The sequence below is a fragment of the Platichthys flesus genome, chromosome 11 (assembly GCF_949316205.1).
Source record: "Platichthys flesus chromosome 11, fPlaFle2.1, whole genome shotgun sequence".
In the NCBI taxonomy this organism is placed as follows: Eukaryota; Metazoa; Chordata; class Actinopteri; order Pleuronectiformes; family Pleuronectidae; genus Platichthys; species Platichthys flesus.
This window is the reverse complement of record NC_084955.1, coordinates 19584968-19607609: the sequence shown is the minus strand read 5'-3', so window position 1 is coordinate 19607609 and position 22642 is coordinate 19584968. Positions and strand designations below refer to the sequence as shown.

General features: G+C 46.9%; 1 protein-coding gene across 4 annotated transcripts in view; it reads left to right on the top strand.

Moving 5' to 3' along the window:
• The window catches only part of cadm4 (cell adhesion molecule 4), a 144518-nt gene that overhangs the window by 89383 nt on the left and 32493 nt on the right, over nt 1-22642 (top strand). The window contains exon 1 of one of the 4 annotated variants that reach the window (XM_062399620.1): nt 16068-17685. The exons of 1 other annotated variant lie outside the window; for it this stretch is intronic. In XM_062399620.1, the coding sequence (XP_062255604.1) occupies nt 17598-17685 (88 nt within the window). In that variant the 5' untranslated portion in view covers nt 16068-17597. Of the gene's footprint in view, nt 1-16067; nt 17686-22642 lie in introns of those variants that run through there. 2 more of the 4 variants (XM_062399618.1, XM_062399621.1) reach the window with 2 other exon arrangements.

The following is a 22642-nucleotide window of genomic DNA, read 5'->3' as shown; positions in this document are numbered from 1 at the left end:
ACTGCAAGAGACACGTGAGACAGAGAGAAGGACACAGATGAAAGATGCGTAATTGCGTCATGTAGAGGAGATGAAACACAGAAACACAGTGAGAGAGAGAAGAGAGAGAGAGAGACATAGCGAAATGGATTATGAAGAACCAGCAAGAAGGCGAATGTGACAAACGGATAAGAGATGATGCGCGGTGACATGGAGAAGGACGGGGTGTGAAGGAGGGAGTGGCAGCGGGATGAGGTAGCATGATGGAGGTGGGGAGGGGAGGGGGGAGGCCTGGGAGGGCATGGGGGGATATTGAAGTACAGAGCTGTGGAGGGGAGGAGGGACGGGGGGTGGTGGGGAGGCGATCAGGCGAAAAAGGACAGCACACCGGGGAGAGATAGAAATGATGGAAGGAACACAGCTGAGGCCCGGTGAGGGACGGATAGAGACACAGAGAGAGAGAGGGGGGGAGGGGGAGGGATGGAGTTACAGGAAGAAAAATAAAAAAAGGAGGCGGTTTCCAGTGTGTCCTGCTGCCTGAAGTGATGACACGGCAACATAATAACACACTGTGTGACAGACGGTGGCCGCCAGAGTTCGTCACACTTGTGCACAGACATTTTGATTAGCTCTCGGGTCGGCCGCGGGAGATGAAGCAGCTAAACTCCACTGACAGAAGCTGCCGGCTCCAGACGTATTTTTAACCAGTCGACGTTACGTCTGAAACTTCTTCTTTTAATGATATTGTCACTGTTCCTAAACATAGATTCACCAGTTTTCCTGGGTAAATTTAAAGTGACAGGTCAAGATATATATATTTTTTTGCTCACATCCGCCTCAGCTCCGGTACAATACATACAAGTCCAGTCTCCGAGCTGTAGTTATATAAGAGGACTTTGTAACTGGGAACCAAACATGTGCTGGAATTGCGGAAATTATCCAAAGTAGCTGTTAATCTGAAATAGACCAGACTTAAACTGCAGAGCATTATATTTGATCGCTGTTAAGCATATTATGTTGTGTTTAGTGGTGCAACTTGTATGGTAAATACAAGACTATCAACATTTCTGTTAATTTCTCAGAGAATATGATCTTGATGAAAAACTGAGACATATTAAGAGGGTAACTATGTTATATAATGAGCTTTTGTAGTTTAACAAATCTAATTATGGATTAAAAATGATTTCATGAGGCAGGCTAGGCTTTTTTCAGCACAGTGGTTACAAATAGTGTTAGAAACATGCATCTTAAACCAATGTGTCGCTGAGAAACGTAAAGGAGCCTAAGCTAAAAGGCTTATTTGGGTATCTGGTCTATTCAGTGCAATTCTAGTATATTATATCCTCTATATGTTTTATATGCCATCTTCCGTCATTTCCTTTTTTCTCCAAAAACTAGATTGTAACGTTATGCACATGTTCTCAGGTGATTCACCCATGCAGGGACAGGCCCATCTAATCTCTGGAAGTGCTGCAGCTGCTGGTCACCTCTCATTATATATGCAGAAATGTGGTGTGAATGGGACAAAGCCCTGGACACCTGAAATGAGTCTTTACTGCTCGACCCAGGAGCAGCCGAAGAGGAGATGGGTGTAATGAGGGAGAGAGAAGGAGGGACAGAGAGAGAGAGGGAGGCAGAAAAGGTGTGAGACAGAGATGGAGAGAGGCCGGTTGTACGCCAGAGGATTATCAGGCTGATTTACAGCTGCTTTGCCCACCCGGAAAATTGGATCAAAGGCTTGATCGGGTCCAGTGGTCAACCTAAATTATATCTGTTACTTTTAAGATTCAATTCCTGCAAACGCCTGCAAATTGATCCCCCCCGCCCGCCCCACCCACACACACTTTAATGTCAACATCTGTCGGGATCCGGACCAATCCCTGCTCTGCACGGGGCATCACAGCCTGACTCCGGCCAGCAGATCTGACAGTAACCAGTGAGAGCCCAGTTTATTAAAGTGCGTGGTTGAGGCTGAGTGGTTCTGATTGAGGTTTCATTGGATCGAGGGAGCTCTTGTTAGAGTGGAGTTCTTAAAAGTCGGCGCCCGCGAAAGAAAGCGGCAATCGTCTTTGTTTTACCGTCACTTCTGAATAATTGTTATTAAACGCCTTCTCTCCCTCTCTCTCTCATCTTTCTATTGTTCCCAGCTGTGCTTTAACAGAGCTGCCGACAAAATAGTTCATTTTTCCACCGTCTGAAGAAACTAGTTTTCCTGCCATTTAAATTCAGCTTGAAAAAACAAACTCGCACACCGGCTGAAAAATTGCCGAAGACAGAAAATCCATCACATCGAGAAATAAAAATGAAGCCTTGATTTGGTCTTGTTAGAGTTTCTGTTTTATCATTATCTCATTGTGCCAGCGAGTCCCCAGGTTGAGTGCTTCATATCACCGCGTGACATAGTGCGCTCGCTTACTGTCAATCACCTGACAGCTACGAGAAAGAAATGAAAAATCTCTGGCAGGACTTAATCCCTCTCGAAACATGTCGCATTACAAACACTGTCACTGTCTGAAATATCATCAGAGCCACGTCTTGTTATTTGAGGTATCTTTGTTACTCGGTGGCAGTGAATTTCAATTTCAGTTTTGGCAAAGTCTTGAAGAAACAACAGTTAAACAGACGAGAAGCTAAACATTTGGTGAAACAGTATCCAGATCTGTGACTGATGGAAAAATCCCACATCCGCACAAAAATACTCTTTGTCTCCTCAGTGTAGCTGTGAAATGAGTTTGTGTTCTGAAGTCATAGAGAGCCGCCCACGCAGAGACAGAGGGCAGGAGGGTGGAGTGGAGCTGGGGAGAATGAGGTTCGAGTGCTCTGACATCAATAACCGTGTTAAAAGACCAAGAAAACCATGAAGAGTGAAAAGCTTGACAAGGGTGGGGGGGGGGGGGGGGGGGTCTGTGGCGGCGCCTTCTGAAGCCTTTATTGACTCACCTCCACGCTTCCTGCTCCACCACCTCTCGTCCCCATCGGAGTGGTTTGTCCCAGGGGAGCGGCTCACCTGATTGGCTGCCGTTTAGGGGGGCAGGCGACTGGGGTCCAGAGGTGAGCGTGTTTCCTGATAGGCGGTTGCTAGGCGACGGATGTCAGTATGAGGAGCTGGGTGTGGAGGCAGCTGCAATGGATATGTATGTGTGTGTGTGTGTGTGTGTGTGTGTGTGTGTGTGTGTGTGTGCAACTATGTCCATGTGTCCATGTGACGTCAAGGGGGCAGTCGGGTCATTTTCTAGTATGAGTGCATTTGCTTGTTTAATGTCGGTTTCTTCCTGAATTCCTCCATAGCAGAACTATACATTTGCACATGTATCAATTACGTGCTATGTGAGTGTGTGTGTGTGTGTGTGTGTGTGTGTGTCAGTGTGATAGCCTCCTGCAGGCAGAGCGATGTAATAACTATCATTACCAAGCCATGGGCTGGAGCTCTCATTTAAGACTAAAAGGAAATTAAAGGAGGGCCGCTGTCAGAGCCACAGCAATCACGAGTGTGTGTGTGTGTGTGTGTGTGTGTGTGTGTGTGTGTGTGTGTGTGTGTGTGTGTGTGTGTGTGTGTGTGTGTGTGTGTGTGTGTGTGTGTGTGTGTGTGTGTGTGTGTGTGTGTGTGTGTGTGTGTGTGTGTGTGTGTGTGTGTGTGTGTGTATGAGTGTGTGATAGGTACAGATGAATAGAAATGGAATTCTTTTGCAAAATGCTTTAAGTTTTTAAGGCTCTTTAAATTATGGAGTGAAACCGGAAGTTCTCCATCCATCGTTCATTCTCTTACTGACACACACACCATGGAATCTTTATGCATTCTTATGCAGACCCCACGCGGTGCCTTATTAGGCCTGTTTGTGACTCCTGCAGTTTAATGAGGTCCCCTGCTGCGGTGTGATTCTTTCATTAGAGTTATCAACAGGTGTACTGGGGCCTCACGGATAAAGCACTGGCTGATAGCAGCAGTGTTACAAGTGGTGGTAAGGGTCCTGCTCTTCTTCCTGTTCGTGCCCTCTGAAGGGTTCTCTGATCCCCAGTGATCCCTGAAGCCAGTTAACCAGCCGTGCTGTTGATCAAGCAAATTGAACGTGAAACGTGTTATTTTTTAAAAGAGGCAGGAGCTATATAACATTTAGGCTGACTAATTGCTGTGCGCTCCTCCAGCTCATTTGATGCCTCCCTGTGCTGAGGCTTGGCAGCCTCTCCGTCCACGCCGAGTCGTCCAGGAGTAAATAGAGAGGGTGCGAGATGCGCCAGTGTGTATGTACGTGTGTGTATTTGTGTTGAATACTCAGCGCACAGTGTGCTGTCTGCTTGTTAAAGCTGTTTGAACAACCATGTGCTTGTTAAAGGCAAAGTAGCCACTGGACAATAAGAGAATAAAAACAACTCTTAGATGAATTGATACTTTTTTTTTTCATTCACTTAGCACAAGAGGGATATAGGCTGCTGAACTAGCTGCTGCTCATTCCGGCTCCTAGCTGTGAAGCATTGTGCCTGGGTGTGTGTGTGTGTCTGTGTGTGTGTGTCTGACAGCGCTAATAAAAGATAGGGTGAGGTTGAATTTGACAGATTTCCTTTTTTAAACCCAAACTCATAATAATCAATCATTAGTGCAGCTGAAAAACAATTAAGAGACTGGAGACAGGAAGCCTTTGTCAAGGTCTGCCAGTGTCTGTGTATAGATGTGGCTTCTCTGCAAATTAAAAGCATGATTAATGTAGTGTGGACATGTCAAAGTAATTTTTCCTACACAGCAGTGATGGATCATTTTGTGTGTGTGTGTGTGTGTATGTGTGAGTGTGTGTGCATGCGAAGCCAAATGGCCATTGCTTAGTACACCTTGGTTCAAGCTCATTTGAGGGTGTGTCATAAGAGAAAAACAAAAAAGCATGAAAATCAACAAAGGAGGTAAAGAAATTAGATCAAAAGCCACAAGATGCTTCACGCTGCAAGAAAGACGCACGCTGAGAAGTTATAGCCTGAGGACAAGTGATGAACGTGTTCTAATCCAATAGATCATACTCCCTTTATCTATCAGTAATCTGTTTATCAACCATTTCTTGTCAAAAACACACAATTAGAAGCTGCATCCTGTCACAGTTAGTGCAAAATACATTTATCTGGATTGATCGTAACTCAATTCAGATTATTTAATGTGAGGCACAGCATTAAGGTGTGTACTATTTTATTTGTACAGTCACAGTCTCATTAAAAAGCACATATGGATATAGTAAAAAAAACAACATAAAATGCTTTGTTTGTTTTTTTAAATATAACACACAAACACCCGCAGTTATCATGATATTGTTTTGTATTTGTTTGAGTTTTTTCATCCTTTCTCAGCATAAAACCACTGAACATCAATAACAAACCTCAACTGCTCTGTGACACCAATTATTTTTACATTTATAATTACTGAGATCATACATGCAACTACAAAGATAATAGCGCTCTCATCTGTAAATAAAAACTTCACAATTCAGTAGTGTTATTCCGCTGATATTCAACTAAAGAGAGAGAGAGTCCAAAAAGACATGTTCAAATAGAGAAAAAGAGACAAGAGTCAGAAGAGAGAGAGGACCTCAAAAGAACAGAAATCAAAAGAAGTGAAAAACAGGAGGACTGCTGTCAGAGTCACCTTGTAGGAACAGGAAGTGAGTGTCCCAGTGAGGGATGTTTGCTGCGAGTCGGACTAAAGTGAGGAGAACAAGGCAGAAGAGAGAAAAGACGAATGAAAGAGGAGGAGCGGGGGGAGAGAGGAGCTCTGACAGATTGTCATAAAGACGGACAGCTGCCTCTCTCCACGTCGACTCTTATAATCCGTAATGGGCACACACACACATTATAGTACCCATATTATATAGACAGTATAGACGACATTTCTCCACCTCCTCCTAATACGGAGCATAGAAGCCAAACTATCCCACACTAACTGGGGATATCAGAGGATGTAGCCGCGGCCACATTGTCCCACAGACACTCCGGCTCGACCCATCGTGAGTCTGTCTCAGCTGTCAATCATCACATTTCACTTTTTAATAGCATCAACAAAAAAATTTACTGAAAAGTCAACCCCTTGATGCAAAGGACCCGAAAATGACAGAAACCATGTTGGAGAAATATTTATTTGATGTGTACTTTGACTTTTTTGTAAAGTCTGTGTCCCATCTGATAACCTGGAGGAGGTTTATGACCTGTAAATGGTAAATGGTCTGTATTAATATGGAACTTTCATTCATACAGTATTGGCAGCACTTTTTTTATGATGAGCAATTTGGGTTCCGGTATCTTGTCCAAGGACACTTTCGGTATGTGTTGGTAAGACTGGGATCGAACTGTTGACCTTCTGGTTAGAGGACAACCGCTTTATATAGCCACAGACTGCAGACAGCCACCAGGTGGCGATCATAATGCTTAACTTTTGTGGAGCCATCACATCGTCAAGCTTAATATTTACAACCAAGACTTAACTGTCAAACAGCTCTTTGAGGTTGTGAGGACTTGCCAAAGTGTCCTATCTCCATAAAGTTTCTTACTCAAAGTAGCCCTCTTCAAAATAAAAGTAGAAGCAGGCACACACACACTCTACTGTGCACGTGGGGCAGTGTCCTCATATGCATAAAACATGGCTAGAGAGCAGGAGCAGGGGGCGAGAGGGAGATTGGGAGAACAAGTGTGAACGGACAAGAAGCGTATGGTAATGACCCGCATAACGAAAGGCCGCTGCGAGAGTCGGAGAGACAGTGGGAGAAGGGCGAGTGTGAATGTGATAAAGTAATGGTGAGGAGGGAGAGAGGGAGAAACTTTCCTCACGGCCTGCTGCCTCTGGATTGAACAGCATGCAAATGAAAAATGGAGATGAAATAATTAGACAGGCTGACTAGAAGCGCTCATCTAAATATGTAAATGCACTTAATTTTACTTTGATTTGCTCCAGTGCTTCCCTATCACTCTCCCACTTCTATCTCTCCCACTTTCTTCATTTCCATTCTTCCCCTCGCATCTCTTCCCGTTCTGGTCTTTCTTCATGTTTCTCATCTTTTCTCTCTCTTCCCATCCCGTGCTTTCTTATCCTCTTTTTCCTTCTTTCTCTGTTTTCCCTCTCTGCATATTAAAGCTACAGTATGTTAATACACCGTCGGTGCATCAGCTCAGTTATTCACTCTTTTATGGACTTGGTGCAGTGTGTGTGTCAGAGAAATAGAGTGTGTGTTTTTAATTAGCTCGCTCATGCCTGTCGGACTCTGTGATGGGGGGTGCATGCTGTCACACACAGCTGCGTGCATGTGCACAGGTTTGTAGTAAAGAATACGATTGGATGTGTTTATGTCCGTCTTAATTCAATACTCACAGGTAATTTCTACAATGGTCCTTCAAAAGCATTAGTACAACCAGTACCTCCTGTCCACACTGAAACAAATCAGAGGATTTAGCCGAGTGAGTTACACAAATAAAGTAAATAAAAGAAGCACCCACCCGACATCCACCATGGTGCAAAACCCCAACTGCCATCACATGAACTTACACCCACTTAGACATTTAGGGCCCCAGGCAAAAGGGACCTGGTTGGCCCAACAACTGACAACACGGCCTTGTCTCAGTCTCCTGAATGTCACCGATCAAAGAAGTCAAAGGGATTTTCTCCAAATCATTGTTGGTGTGGACGTACGGAATCAGACATTCTCAGGGGGCCGTCTCTCAGCTTTTGGGCCCCCAGGCCATTGCCTGCTGTACCCACCCTGCTGCGACGCCCCTGGCCAATAGATACACACTTTGAAGTATAAAGTTCCGTCCTTGCGTTTAACAGTAGAAACTGTTTCCCTGCTGAGACACAACAGAGGGATTCATCTGCTCATGTAGGCTTGTTGCTGGACAATATGAACAATAAGCCTCCTCTTGGAACGGGCTGTGTGATGCGGGTGGCAGTTTTCTGTCTGTAGGACGCTGCAGCAAGTAGAGACCTTTTGCAGGAGTTAGTCCACAGAACCCTGAAGCTGCTGCTGGTACACAAACAGCTGTTCACCTGTTTATTCAAGTTCGTTCGCCAGGTTTTTCAAATTTTAATATCAAATGTCAGAAGTTGTAGATGTGTCCATAGGCAACTGGACTTGTTTGTGTTTTGTGAAAGACGGTTCACCTCTGAGCCGAGAGGCTTCTTCAGATCTGAAGAATCAAATGCAGCACAGACTCTCCCCCTCTGTCCCGCCCTCACACACACTCCACCTGCACAACACAACTTCTGAAGACACCGTGACCTGGACGACTGAGGAGCTTCACAGATTCTCACAGATCGAATGTCCTGCATGTCTAAATCACATTAAGTTAGACTGTGCACTTCCTTGTGCCAATCAATACACACGGCTAGCACAAGGCTGATCATGGCTTACACCTCCATCATAAAAAAGTAAAGTGCTGGTTCACCTCACTCCATTCACCCAATTTGACCTCCAGCAAAGAAGATGGGGCTCAATTCATTTCATCTTGTTTTGGATCTTTTCTTTTGATACAGCTCACATCTCTGCTGTCTCTTTAACATCCAGTAGCTTTGGAGACAGTTTACAGATCCAGTTATTATTAACTACATTGTACATATATTAAAAACATGACTGCTTTCTGCTCCTTGTAAACAAAGCCTGGCCGCACAGCACTGTGAAATTAAAATCTCCCACGCTCTGGTTTATTCCAGGTATTTTAATAATTGCTTTTCTTGAGTGTACATTGACCGAACATTAAACTCTGCATATTTACTGTGACTTGTATTTGCTGAAGTTAAAACAGATCTCTATTACAGCGCAGCACCTGAAGGCATAAATGAAAAGTCAAAATGTGAGCATGTGTGTGTGTGTGTTAGTGTTTGTGTGTGTGTGTGTGTGTGTGTGTGTGTGTGTGTGTGTCAGCGTGTCAGCCCGTTAACCTACCTGCTATTAAACCCTTCAAATTAGCATGAGCCATGTCGAGAGCAGCCAAGCCACATTAACCTTCTATCACTGATTTTCCCCTTTTCTTTATGCCTTTCTTCACATCCCATAAATCTGTCTCTTACCTTGCTCTCACGATCTTTCCTTCCCTCCCTCTCTCCTCCTCTTTCACTCCTTCTTCCTTTCTGCCTCACTGCTGCTCATCACTTTGTTTACATCCCCGTTACCCTCTGTATTACTTCGCCTGATCCTATAAATGCACCCCCCAACCCAATTTCTACAACCACACACATCAGCACAATCTATCAGTGTGTGTGTGTTTGTTTGTCTGTGCGTGTGCATGTCTTTGCTTTGAGGCCTGTTTGTGTGTTTCTGTTTATGTGAGCGACTTTGCGAGGATGAGGAGGTGTGTTTAGGCTGAATTGTGTTTGGCAGCTTGTGTGTGGGGGTGTGTGTGTGGGGGTGTGTGTGTCTACAAGGCAGAGAGTGTGTGTGCGAGTGTGTCTGCTGGCATAAAAGGTTGTTATGTGCTTTAGGTGTTAATTGGCTGAGGAGCTTCGTTAATATTCTCCTTGCGAGCCTGCTCATCGGGAACAGAGCCGGCAAACTGATGAGTGTGTGATTTTCCTCTAGAGAGAGCGAGGGACAGATAGGGGGATAGTGGGAGAGAGAGAGAGCGAGCGAGCGAAAGAGAGGGGCAAAGTGAGAGAGAGAGAGAGAGAAAGGGAGAAAGGGTAGAGAGAGAGACTTCAGTGCAGAGACCCTCGGTAAGGTCAGAGTGAGAGACGAGTCGAGCAAGAAAAGGAGCGGAAAAAAGAAATGGAGGCAGAGGGCAAGCGGGGTGAGAGACAGACGGGCGAGCGGGGAGGGGTCGAGAAAACAACAGACAGAGTGGAAACGACAGAAAGAGATGGAGGGAGGGAGCGAGGGAGAGATGTGATAAACAGCCATAAAGGGTTCCATTGAAGCAATGGGTGAAAGGAAAGATCGTAACATGCAAGGGAGAAATTATCCCTTTGTTAGGGTTAGTGAATTGTCAGAATGGGGGCAAGGCGGTCGGCGGTGTGCCCCCTGGCAAGGTGGCACACAGCTTCTTAACTTCAATTAGCCAGCTCTGCCACACACGCTGAGAAACACACGTATTCGAATAACGTCCTGCACGGTGCACAAAAACTACACATCATGAGCTGCGGCCTCGACAGGATGATGTGCTCGTCAGTTACCCATCGCACGCATATACCTGGAAAGTACAGAGCAGGACGGTGAACTGGGCCGTGCACGTCGTCCAGGCCCAGTGACGACCCATCTGTCACACGTACGCACACCAAAGGAGAATTCAGCACACGCCGCCACATGCAAATGTCAGCACACGCGCTGGGACCAGAGAAGAGAAGGGACTGACACGTGCACTGCAGCGGGGAGAACACTGAGCAGAGAGAGTGGAAGCCTGTCACTGGGAGGTATGATGCCACACCGATAATGAGTGTTACTCCCAGCAGGTAGCTGTGTAGCATGTGGCTCAGAGCGCACACAGAAACACTTGTTAGGAGGCCTCGGCAGTACGCTCTCCATTTGGCAGGTAACGCGGTTTGCATTTATCTACTGAATAAGGGATGACTGAGCTTGGTGTTCTGTTGCATCCCTGTGGGGGGGGGGGCCTTCATGGTTATGCATACAATATGTCACTAATGCCTTCTCATACTTAAACTGTGTGTGTGTTTTCTGAGAAGAGTGTGTATTCTTTTAAAGCATGGGTGAATACAACACGGGCCGGGACGCCTTTGTTTAAAAAGCCTCTCGCCTCGCTGCTCTGTATCCTTTAACACGGGGGGGGGGGGGGGGGGGGCGTTGACCTCTGACCTCAAACAGCCAACAGACAATTCATAAATGCAGAAAAAGAATCTTATTATTGCAATTAATCTTTCAGCCAACATGAACCAACGTGTCTTTCACTGTGATCCCTTCTGGCTGTTTGCCTGATAGTTCAAGGTCAAGATGAACAAATCACACGTCTCAGTTACGAGTCAGCGTCAAGAAAATAAAAGCGGATGTGGATTGTTGAGGTTTCCAAGAGAAATGGAAAAGTGAGTGTTTTTTTGTTGGAGTAAAAGGACGGACAGTGTTTGTGGTTTGCAGACTCGCGGTTTTGAAACAGGACAATCTCCAGCATCATTAAAGCCGGAAAAATGCAGCTGAAGTTGCTGAGACATCTGCGCCTGGATAAAGTAAACGCTCTGCTCTGAGTTTTTGGTTCCCGACAAGCAGCTTTCACAGTTTCCTGACAGATACAATTTCTATTCCTCTGGCCTGAGGAATTAAGCTTGTGAATGCGGTTTACTGCTAGGGACTGTTTGAGCTAAAACAACGAAGAAAAGCTTCTCTCACAAGAGAGGTTACGGTGATAAATGCGTTCAATTATTTAGTTTTTGGCATGCGAATACAAATATTAAATATTTAAAATGAAATGGTTGCTTTCCCCCGTATCCAGCAGTTCTCTTTATCCCCCCAAAAAAACACCTGTGGCTACCTTGAATCCTACAGATGTGATTCACACTAGCAAAGCTGTTGGCTCCTCTGAAGCAGCTTTCCTTTAACCATTTAAACAATAAGCTTTGTTAACTTTTTTCTCTGCATTTCCATCTTGGGCACTAGAACATCCGGTCACGGTTTGAGAGAGATTGTGAGATTGTGAGTCAGTGAATCTCACCTCACGCTTCAAGATGGCATTGACATTATTTAAGTGTTAAACCAACACCTTACTATTATTTATAATAGTTTTTGTTTTTTCTTGCCTGAAGTTCATCCTGAATAATTAATCCCCCTTGAAGGAGTGGATTTTATCAGGAAAACCAAAGAAAAATGCAACAACGGGGAAAGTTGTGCAGATACGTTGCATATGCATCGAAGACTTTGCAGCAGTTTATAAACGTTTCCTTGTTTTATAGATTTAATATATGTATAAATAATTCAGGCATCAGTGTGTTCTAAAATGCACACTTTAACCTGAGCTGTAGTCGAGGTTGATGTCAAGCCTCTTTTTTCTCATATCACAGTTCAAGAATATAATCTTTGAGTATAAATATGATATTGCACTTGGATAGCAAGATGCTTACTTGGGCCAATTTGGCATCTCTTTGTGCAAGAAAGTTGTAAAAAAAAAAAAAAGAATCTCTTTTCAATATTTCTGACCCGAGAGTCTTTCAGCTTTTGTGCGCACTGGCATTGAAGAGTGAGATTCCCTAGAATCCATCGCTGGGATAAGAAGCTAAATCTGGCACACGCTGATGCACGGCCCCAAGTCAGGAAAGTTTCTCGTCTTCAGGATGAAAGCATGTGAGAGAGGTTGTGAGTAACTGCTCCCTCTGATTAAGTGAGTTCAACGCATGTGAGTGAAACGAGAGGAGAGGATTTGGACCGAAGCAGCGGGTTTTCGGTAGCTGCAGCCATCAGTAGCATTTCCCATCCTAAGTTCTTGCAGAGTGTCACTTGAGAGCGTTTTGTTCCAAAGTGCACGCTCACTTCTTTGCCAGGCTCAGAAAGAAAAAAGCTAAAATTGTCCCCTTTAATGCGCAGTTGATGCATGGTAAATGCATAATGGGACAAGACTTATAATAGGATGACTACAATAGTTACGACAGCGCCTTTATGTCCCCCCCCCCCCCCATCCTCTCCGTGAAACCAGTGCCAAGTCTGTTGTTTGCCAGAAAAGGAGTTTAATCTTCCCGTTTGCGGTGGATATATAAAAGAAAGGTGAGGCATGTCATTTCAAACAGCAAGTCAGATCCTAATATGTGGTTTGTGTTGTCGTTAGGGTGTCGTGACGTGAACCATATTGTTTTTATTTACTTGCTGGGCTCCTCTGTCAGCCGACGGTGCAAAAATAAAGAAAATCAAACCTATGTAATCCAAAGTTGTGTGAAGAAAAGACGCCGGTGGGGTTTGAAATGCACCCAGGGGATCGGGCCACATTGATCCCTTCGCCCCCGGGAATGTGAGGTGAGGTGAGCAGGAAGTAGCCTGAGCCGTGCCTCCAGAACCTGCAGTCACTGATAGTGTCCACAGATCGACGAGCGGCGACTTTTTTTAATTACAGACTTTAGCGCAAACCAAGTTGGATTAGCTTGGTGCGTGGCTCTAGGCTGGCTATTAACGCCGAGTCAGCCAGACGAGCAAGAAATGGGAAAAAAAAACAAGAGGAGTGGAGGAGCTGACGTGAATGATCTCAGAAGCCGGTCATTATGCGTCTTTTAGTTTATGAGGGAATGGCTGATAATGTGGGATATCTGGTTTCCAGAGGCATTTGTTTCTTTGGATTTTCTTAAACTGTAGTTGTAAGTAATATCGTGTACTTTGTTTACTCCCCGAGGAGATTGCACGATCAGGACGGCTCTGATAACACTTCCCTGTGAGTGATAAGCGTCTCTGGTCGTGTGGGCCTCTGTGGCAGCGCCGTTAAAACAAACACTACGAGAAATGAATATAAAACTTAACTGATCACGCTCAGAATACGCACAATCTGTATTCATGAATGTCTATATGTATGAGCTCACGTGCGCGCTAATACTCACTTTGTGCTGAAACCCCCTTTGGGGAAGACATCCCTTTGGTTTCTGTTTACCTTTAAGGAACAGATGCCCTCCTTCACATTCTGCCAGCTATTAAACCCTAAAGATTCACACCTACACACATGCATAAACATGTAACCCGTGCACAAAACGCACACATGGGCTCCACATGTACACGCTCCCAAGCCCACTCATCCCGCTCGACCCCCGAGGGAGACATGTGAAATACAGTCGACACTTCCGTTTACCCAAGAAGCGCCTTGAGGACAAAGAGGAATTTAATCTCGGATAAGCCTCCCGATAGAATCTGTGCATTAGCCTTCTGATGCTGGTTCACAGCCAACCCATCAACCCTTACCTCCCACACCTTGGCCTGATTCCCTCACATCCCTCCTCCTCTTCACTGCTTCCTTTTTATTTTTTTATCTCCTCCTCCCTTACCTCTCTCCGACTTTCTCGCTACTTCTTTTCACTTTTCCTTCCTCGTCTTTGTACTCGCTTCCTTTCACCACCCTCGCTATTACTCTTCCCCCTGTTGTCCCTCCATGAAGTCTTCCTTGCCCCCACCCGCTCTTCCCATTCTTCCTGCCAACATCTATCTCTCCATCTATCCCCGGCTGCGGTGCGCACTGCATATATCTATATTTCTGTTCCCCTCCCTTGTCGGAGTGCTTTAATACCATTGGTATTAAATGCTGGCGCGACCTCCTCGGCATACTTAAGCAGGCAGGGATCCTTGTAAGGCCGTTTGAGTGCTTAATATTTTCAGCACGCCGCTGACTTAAGCCCCTTAAGTGCTTTGGCAACACTTATTCCACGGTGGCACCAATGAAGCCCATTAAAAATTTGATTTGGACGAGAGAGGGAAAGGGAGTGGGAAAAAAAGAGGATGGGGGGGTGGGGGGGATAGGGGACACAATTTACCATTACCTCTCTTTTTCTTCCGCACACACTGCGACAAAAAACAAACACACCCATCGGGGTTTGCCCACACGGGGACTTTGCAGACTCACAGAAACACACACTGTACGATGTGGTGCGGTGAATCGCAATGTTTTTTCTTTTTGCCTGTAATTATATCCTGTTTTCTCTCCTTAAAGCACTTTGTGATGACCCTATTTAGTTAAAAGCGGTTCATAAATAAATTTGACTTTATTTGACTTGATAATAGGGAACAGCGTGTTTTCGAATTGAATGCACCAAGATGTTTGTAAATACACCCCGTGGCAGATTAGAGCTGATGCTTTACGATCAGTTAACTAAGGACGAGTAAGAGGTGTGATTATAATATCGATATATTCCCGTTTCACAGGACCATGAAAGTCCCGGACGAGGAGTCGGTGTGTAGTTAGCGCCGACCATTGGTTTTGTTTTGCCAGTTTTATTGCCAATAACATTAATGATACATGTTTTGTATCATTAAAGTGAGCGCGAAACAAGGGAGCTGCATTATTCATGTGTTGATGGTGAAAGACGCTGACAGGTCGGACTGGCTGTTAGCACTGATACCGTTTAAACAAAAAAAAAATACTGAGCCTGGTTCACTTCAGCATAACTCCCAGTCACATTTATTTCTGCTCCATCTGCATCCGCTTCTTTTGGAATTACGAATGCCGCACACAGACATGTGCCCGGTTGCTTGTCAGCAGACATCAGTGCACGTCCCTGCAGCCTTTCAACATAAAGACACACAACGAGGCCTCTGTGTGTCAACTGCATGGATAAATTAATGGCTGGTAGATAGTGAAAGGGCCAAACAGACAGACAAATGTACACCCTGCTTCGGTCAACACTGGACAGTCCAGCACATTCACACACACACACACACACACACACACACACACACTGCCACTGTTTGTTGACCTGAAAGGCGACCATTGTCGATGCGTCCATCCACACACACACACACACACACACATCTGTAACCTTCACAAAATAGTATGCAGAATATGCAGACACTGATCCCACACTGACACACACACGTTCCAAGCGAGGGGAGGGAGGCCAGGGTTATATAAATGGAAGACGGAAAGCGGATAGACAGACGGATGTAATCAACAGCGGCGCCACATTGGGATTAGAGCACTTTTCCGTAGATCAACAGGAAAGACGTGGAGCAAGAGGACGACAAATTCCTTGGGATCTAACTAACTGCTGTGGATTGACTGGAGGATTGAGGGAGGAGGAGGAGAGAGAGAGAGAGAGAGAGACAACGAAGGCAGAGCGGATAAACTTAACACAATTTGAGGAGATCAGTGCGAAACGTGTACAAGAAAAAAAAAAGGAAAACACTTTGTTTCCCCGAGCGTCTGCTGCCGGGCCCCCGACCTGCCAGACCTGAGCTGCTGGTGCAGACCAACACCGAGTCGTTCCTCTCAGCGTCAGCCGGTTGACGGGTGAAGTCAGAGCCGTGGGGAAGATCTGGGGCTTGATCTGCTTTTCGGCTTTGCCAGAAGTGTCGGGGCCGTCGCCGCTGGAGCTCATTGTTTCCGCAGTTGCACAGAGAGTGAGGGGGGGGGGGGGGGGGGGGGGCAGTGTGTAGTAATCTGAGGATGACACCCACACTTTATTCCATCAGATAGCTCCGCGTGAGGTGTGAGGTGTGAGGTGTGGCCCTGTCACACTTTATCTCGGGCCTTACCCATTAGGTCCCGACTATCAGCAGGAGCCTTAAACCAGAAGGCTCTTGGATCAGTGTGTATCGCTGAGTGTGTGTCTGCAGTTAAAACCAGGTGCCCATTTGCGCCCAGCGGAGCGTGTTGGAAAGGAAGCGTTCGATGCTGCACGATTATTCTGTCTGATAGCCTGTGATTATTCTGAGTAGTCTGAAATTACCATGTGAAATCACCGTCCGTTTACGCGGCAGTGTGTACATGATAGCGTATCCAGAGGGTTCTGGCATCCGAGCGAATAATGGCGGATACCTTGTGAGGATAATGCTCACGTCTCTGGGGTGAAAGAGCCGAGCGAAAAAAAGTGTAATCTCAGAAAACTGAAGCGCATCGCCGGTGCGTGCTCAGACCTTTCCACGTCGGTTTGCTCTACACAGAGCGAGCGCTTCCCCTCTGGGTCTCTATAGAGCGGCACTTAGGCTCAATGGATTTTATTTAACCTCAGCTCTCTGCAGATGAGTTACAGTGAGATGGTGTCTCCGTGTCTCCCGAGGCCTGCCCCGTGTGGCCATAGCTCAGAGGCCCGTTGGCTTCCAGCTGCCTGTGTGTCGGTGTGAGGAAACCCTCGCTTGGTCTCATTAAAATACAATCTGTTGTAGATGAGCATCGTTGCCCTAGATTCCGCCGGCCTCAAGGGCACGGCCATGTAGGTAGCTGGATTCTAAAAGTTAGCGTTTATATATGTTGTGGTTCCTTTTGTGAGGCTGACTGTGACGTCACCTGGAGCTGGGAACTGGTTTGAACACTGTGGGAGATCAGGCTAATTAACTTGTCCCTCATTTTAGTTAATTACATGGCTGCCATAATTGAAGTCCCTCGCAGTTAGAGAACATAGAGTTGCAGGTTTGCTGTGGTTCCACTTTGTATTGGCTTTTCTGGTTTATTGATCCCGAGGACTCTGGCTTTGTTCCTCTGAGGCTCACGGCGCCGAGGTAGAAAAACATCTCTCCTCGCTCTGTTTGCCTCCCTGTCATTTTTGCTTCGGTGGGACCGAGCCGCCACGCAGCTTTGTAGCTGCAAAACTCCGGCGCCGTATAGATTAAAGACGCCGCGCCGTGTCGTAAGTTCTTTCTAAACAAGGTGCCAAAGTCCAGAGTGTAACTTTTTTGCCTGAGCTAATTTCTGTGTGCATCGTGATGTAGCGTCTCGGGGAGCAATCCAGCGTGCAAGCCTTGGCTGAAGCGGTTTGTTTGCATGTGCTGTGATGCAGTGCAGCGCATAAGAGTCCTTTCATAAAGTGTTGTCCTCAAACAACAACTTCTGTCTGATTGCAGTGAAGTCAAGCGTTTCGGCGTGTGCACGTGCCCCCAGCTGTGCAGAAAACAAATTGCAGAGCGTGTGTGTGTGTGGGGGGGGGGGGCGTGTGTGGAGTCGTTTATATCTATAGCGGCGCAGGCAGTGTCACAGTGGAACCATTGATCTAACGTGCACATCTGCGCACACACGCGTTCACACATCCACACAGAGCTTCTCGGTACACAATGGAGCCTGTCCGAAGCTCGGACCTCCTCCCTGCTCCCGTGTCTCTGGCCCTGCGCTGCCTGGTCCTGATCCTGCTCTGTGCCACGCGTAAGTCATGCACACATGAACGCTCACACACATATAGGATAAACGAGACATGGAGATTTAATGAGGCGCGTTTACTACTACTGCAGGGAAAGTTAGATCACAAGCAGATAATGTCCACATGCACACACTGATTTCAACTTGTATCCGTGGACGTGGCAATTAAGTGTTGTTCTTCTTGTTTGAATTCCCTGCAGATTTGCCCCCTGAACCCTGCAGTGTGATGTATCTATTATAGAAAAAAATGAGTCACAATTGTGAATGTGATACTAATTGATGTAAACTGATCCGCGGAGAGATTCAATGCAGTGGTCAGCGAGCGGCAAAGAGAGGAGTCGTGAAATGAGAGTTTCAGATGAATTGCTCAAAATGCCTCTAATTACGTTAGAATGGGTAATTAAGATTAAGAATAGGGAGAATATGAACGCTGGAGTTTATACCCAGGAGGTGAAAAGACCGGGGAATGAGGAACCGAGCAGAGGAAGAGAAGAGACGGTCCGACCAAAGGAGTTAAAGGGAAACCGTCTCCACTGGAGAGAGGGAGAAAGAAAAGATAGATAGGACTGGCTGCAGTTCTTTCTCGGTTTTTCTGAAGAGCCTAATAAAAAGTTGGACCCCAGAGTGGGAGAGATACAGTGAGTCAAATGGAGAGGTTGCTGAATGGAAAGAGAATGTGTGGGAAAAGAGCAGAGTGAGAGAGAGAGACAGAGAGAGAGAGAGAGAGAGAGAGAGAGAGAGAGAGAAAGAAGGACTGAACCAGATAAGAACTAGTACTGAGAGAGGTAGGCAGCAGAAGAGGGGGAAACACAGCGAGACAGGGAACAACAACATCGTGTGTGCGTTTGTGTTTGTGTGTGTGTTTGTGCGTGTGCGTGTGCGTGTGTGTGTGTGTGTGAATGCAAGAAAGCCTGAGTTGCAGGAGAGCGGTGCAAAGATTACACGAGACGCGAGGTCTGGAAAAGAGCTGCACAAGGTCGAGATTTGAAAGACAGTCACCCGAGAGGTTGAGAAAAAAAGTCATGCATGAAGTGGAGCGGGATCACTGGCAGACTTGCTAGTTGCTATTAATACCTCCTGTCGTTATTATTATGTATCTGAAGCAGGGAGATGTTATTTCCCCGCTGCTCATTGGTAAACAAGCGAAGTACCACTGCGCACAGTACCTTCTCCTCGGTGTCAGCCAAAATCTCAATTCAGCGCTGTTGTGTTTTCCTCTGTTTTCCCTTTTTGCATATTAGATCAACAGAAGGACATTGTGTTTTGTTGGATGCTGTGGCGGGGGGGGGGGGACACGGGGACACAGGATGGGGGTGACATTAAGGGAGAGGGGGATGCAGAGAACAAATGGGTTTGCGACTTGGCACCGGGTGTTGTTATGCGACTCATGCCAGTTGGGCAGTTTTGTGTTGCACTGGCATTGAATGAGCACACACTCTTGTGCAAGTTTAACAGCATTTGACAAAAACACACACACACTTGATTTGAATGCACGCGTGTACTGTTCCCCTCACACGTTTGTCAGCGCCTCACACACTTGCTGTGTGCACGGTGGCAGATACACACCAGAGGGACGGCTGCCATGTGGTGGATTTCGAAGGGGATTTTGAGACCAGTGCTTTTGGCCGTGGTGAATCTCCACTGTGTTAGCCGTTGCGTAATAGGCCTGTAAATTTCCTTTAAACCGCTGTTGGGTTGTGTGTGGTGGCCATTGTCGCGGGGTTGTTGAGGCTGGGACAGACCCGGGCCACAAAACGCTGCACAGTAGATAGAGCTAACCAGCTTTGGCTGTCAGAGAACAGAGACATGAAAAAAGTGGAAAAGAAGGAAAAGAGCGACTGAGATTGGGTCTGGCAAAGGGTACGAAGAGGTGAGTAAGGGAGCAGAAAGACTAATAGGATGGGGGGGGGGAGAAAGAGGAGAGGGGAGCGCTCAGGGAGATGCAGTGCAGCACAGGGAGAAAATAAAACGAGGGGATGGGGCAAGAGAGGGACGAGGTGATTGAAATACGCCGATGGGCCGGAGAGACATAAAGGAGACGAAGGTCAAAATGAGAGATGCAAGAGGGAGGAGGGGAGGGAAAGAGTGGAGGAGGTGATGGGAGGAAGAAGACAACAGATTCTAATGCGGAGGATGGAGACGGCGTGAGTGGGGAGCAAAGACACGGGTTAAAAACAGGATGTGAAATATGTAAATATACCAAAATAAATGTTTCTAATGAGGGGTCGAGAGTGAAAAGAAATGTTTTTTTATGCTGATTTTGCTGATTAGCTGTGCTCACAGTATACAGCAGTGGGTGATGGAGAGAGAGAGAGAGAGAGAGAGAGAGAGAGAGGGAGGGAGTTGGATGAGAGATGGTTGGAAGTTCCTGCCAAGAGAGAGAGAGAGAGATCGAGAGACGGACAGAGAGAGAGAGAGAGAGGGATAGAAAGTGGGCTGAACTATATGACAGGCAATTAAAAGAAGCCAAAGTAGAGAAGAAGATGAAAGAGGGACGGGGAAAAAAAACTGGGAGATTCTCAGTCCTCCACTCCGCTCGTTTGTTTTGTCCTCTTTCTCTCCTTCTCCCCTCTCTCGCTTTTCTCCCTGTGTCTCCCTTGCTCCCTCTCTTCCACTCTGCCGGCGCTCTATAAAAACAGCGTGATTATGCCGCAGACTTGAGCTGCAGAACAAATCACGTTTAGCGAAGGAGAGTGTGGAGATAGAACCGGCAGAGAGGCAGGAAAAGATTCCCACTGAGTCACAAAAAAAAAGAGGAAGAATGAGATTGCAGAAGGAATGAAAGCGTACGTATTGCGGCTTGGAAGGAAGCTGTGGCAAGGGGAAGGGGGGGGGGGGGAAGAAAGGAAAAGATGGAAGGACAGGAGTGAGGAGAGGGCAGCTAACAGGGGAGAGAGAGACAGAGAGATGTAACAGTTCTCCTGAGGCCCCTGAGAGGAGAGGAGAGGAGAGGGGATCTTTAGGACGTCTCTGATGAGGACGATGCATGATGAACGATGCAATAAAAAGATAAGAGCAAAGAGAGGGAGGGGACAAAAAGGAGAGGGGACCGATGAAAGGGGGAGGCATCGAGGATGAGATGAGACGGAAGGTGGGGTGGAGAGGGATGGAGGGACCGTGGGTTTGAATAAGAAGAGAAAGAGGCGAGATGGCGAGGATGAGATTACACAAAGGCTGCGGGAAAAGAGAATCCTGAGTTGTGGACTAAGTGAAAACGAGGGAAAGAAAATGAGAGGGAAGGGAGAGAGGGAAGAAGAAAAGGAGGACGGGAGAAAGTGACAGAACGAAGGTAACGAGAGAGACGGGAGAGAGATTTGTTAAGGGTTATGTATTATTTATAGAGGGAGCAATTTTTTTTCCCCCTTGCACTGGATTTGATTGGCAGTGTTCTAGCTCCCGCAGAGAGATGGAGTGATAATTTTAGACCGGGAAGAGAAAAAGAAAAAGTGAGGGGGTGAGAGGTAATGCATTGGGGAGGGGGAGGGGGAGGGGGGGGCGGGGGGGAGTTGTGGGTCTGCACGGGGAGGTATAGAGGAGAAGAACCTCAAAGTCAGCTATTTCATAGAGTCGGCACACTGCGAAAGTGTGATTAACCTGGAGCGAGACAGTGTGCACACACACACACACACACACAAACACACACAAACACAACTTCATTTGCATACATAGCATTGAAACCCGCCCGTCTCGGAGGCTCCGGGGGGGGGATAGCGGGAAATTTGTACACCCAGATGGGAGGAGATGGAGAAGTTGCCGCTGGATGACCCCACAACAGTGGAAGCTCCAGTATATGAGCTGTTGTTATTGTTCCAATTAAAGCAGCAATAACATAAAGGGCTTGTGCATTGTAGTCCCCGGCATCGATCCCCTCGTACGAACCGTGGCCGGCGTGCAAAAGAAAACACGAGCCCCTGGCCCGCGTCCAGCCGAAAGATAATGAGAGATAATGAATCGGGGGACGGTGATGGTACGGCTTCAAGGATACATGGGGGCTTGTTTGGGGGCAAATGGAGACAGCTCGTCTCTTATGTGGCTCGTCTTTATGTCGTCGCCCCCCCCCCCCCCCCCCCCCCTCTGCTCAGGGAGAGAGAGAGAGAGAGAGAGAGAGGGGCAGGCGCAGCGTGGCGGTAATTCAGCCCCGCTCACCCGGCACCGCCGAGGCACTTTCTAGAATTTACCGTGACCAAGGGTGAGCCGGCGGTCCACCTGGCTGCCTCCCAAACCCGCCCTCTTTTAACTTCCTCCCTTCATTGCCCCCCCGCCTCCCTCGATTATAAGTCATCCCCATTGTGGGACCATTAGGACGCCCCCCCCCCCCCCCCCCCCCCCCGAGCAGCCTTGGCTTATGAATTTGCACGCCTATTATTAATTTATTTGTTTATGTATTTAGAAATGATGGCCCCTCTTGGATCTCTATTGGCACAGTAAATAAAGGCTCCTTCTTTTTTTTTGTCCCGGGGCCTGACAGGGGGAGGTAGCCGGGTCTCAACAAGGAGCCACCAATACCCATTCACTGCTATGAAATACTGCCCCCACTTGGTTGAAGAGGGAAGTGGTTGTTTTCGTAGCCCCCCCCCCCCTCCTGTTTTATTTATCTTGTGATCATAACTGTCAGGGCACCGCCACGCTATCGATTGCTCTCAGCATTCTCTCTTAATATAATTCCTGCGTTTGTGGAGTATTTTATTACGGCCTCAGATTTTTTAATGGGGCCCAGATTAATACCTCTGTCACAGGGGTTGATTTCCTCCGCCTCCCTCTCAGCCCCTCGCTGCTCTGCACCGGGCTGGTGATCAGAGGCTCACGGCCTCGATGTGAACAGCAGCCTATAGAAACCCACAGCCTGACTAAAGTGCCCTATCCAGCTGTGTTATGAGCGGGAGTAGAGGAATATGCGTCATATTTCGTCCAGCCCCCGCCAGCTGCATTATTATACCCAAACCATCGCTTCCTAACTCCTTGC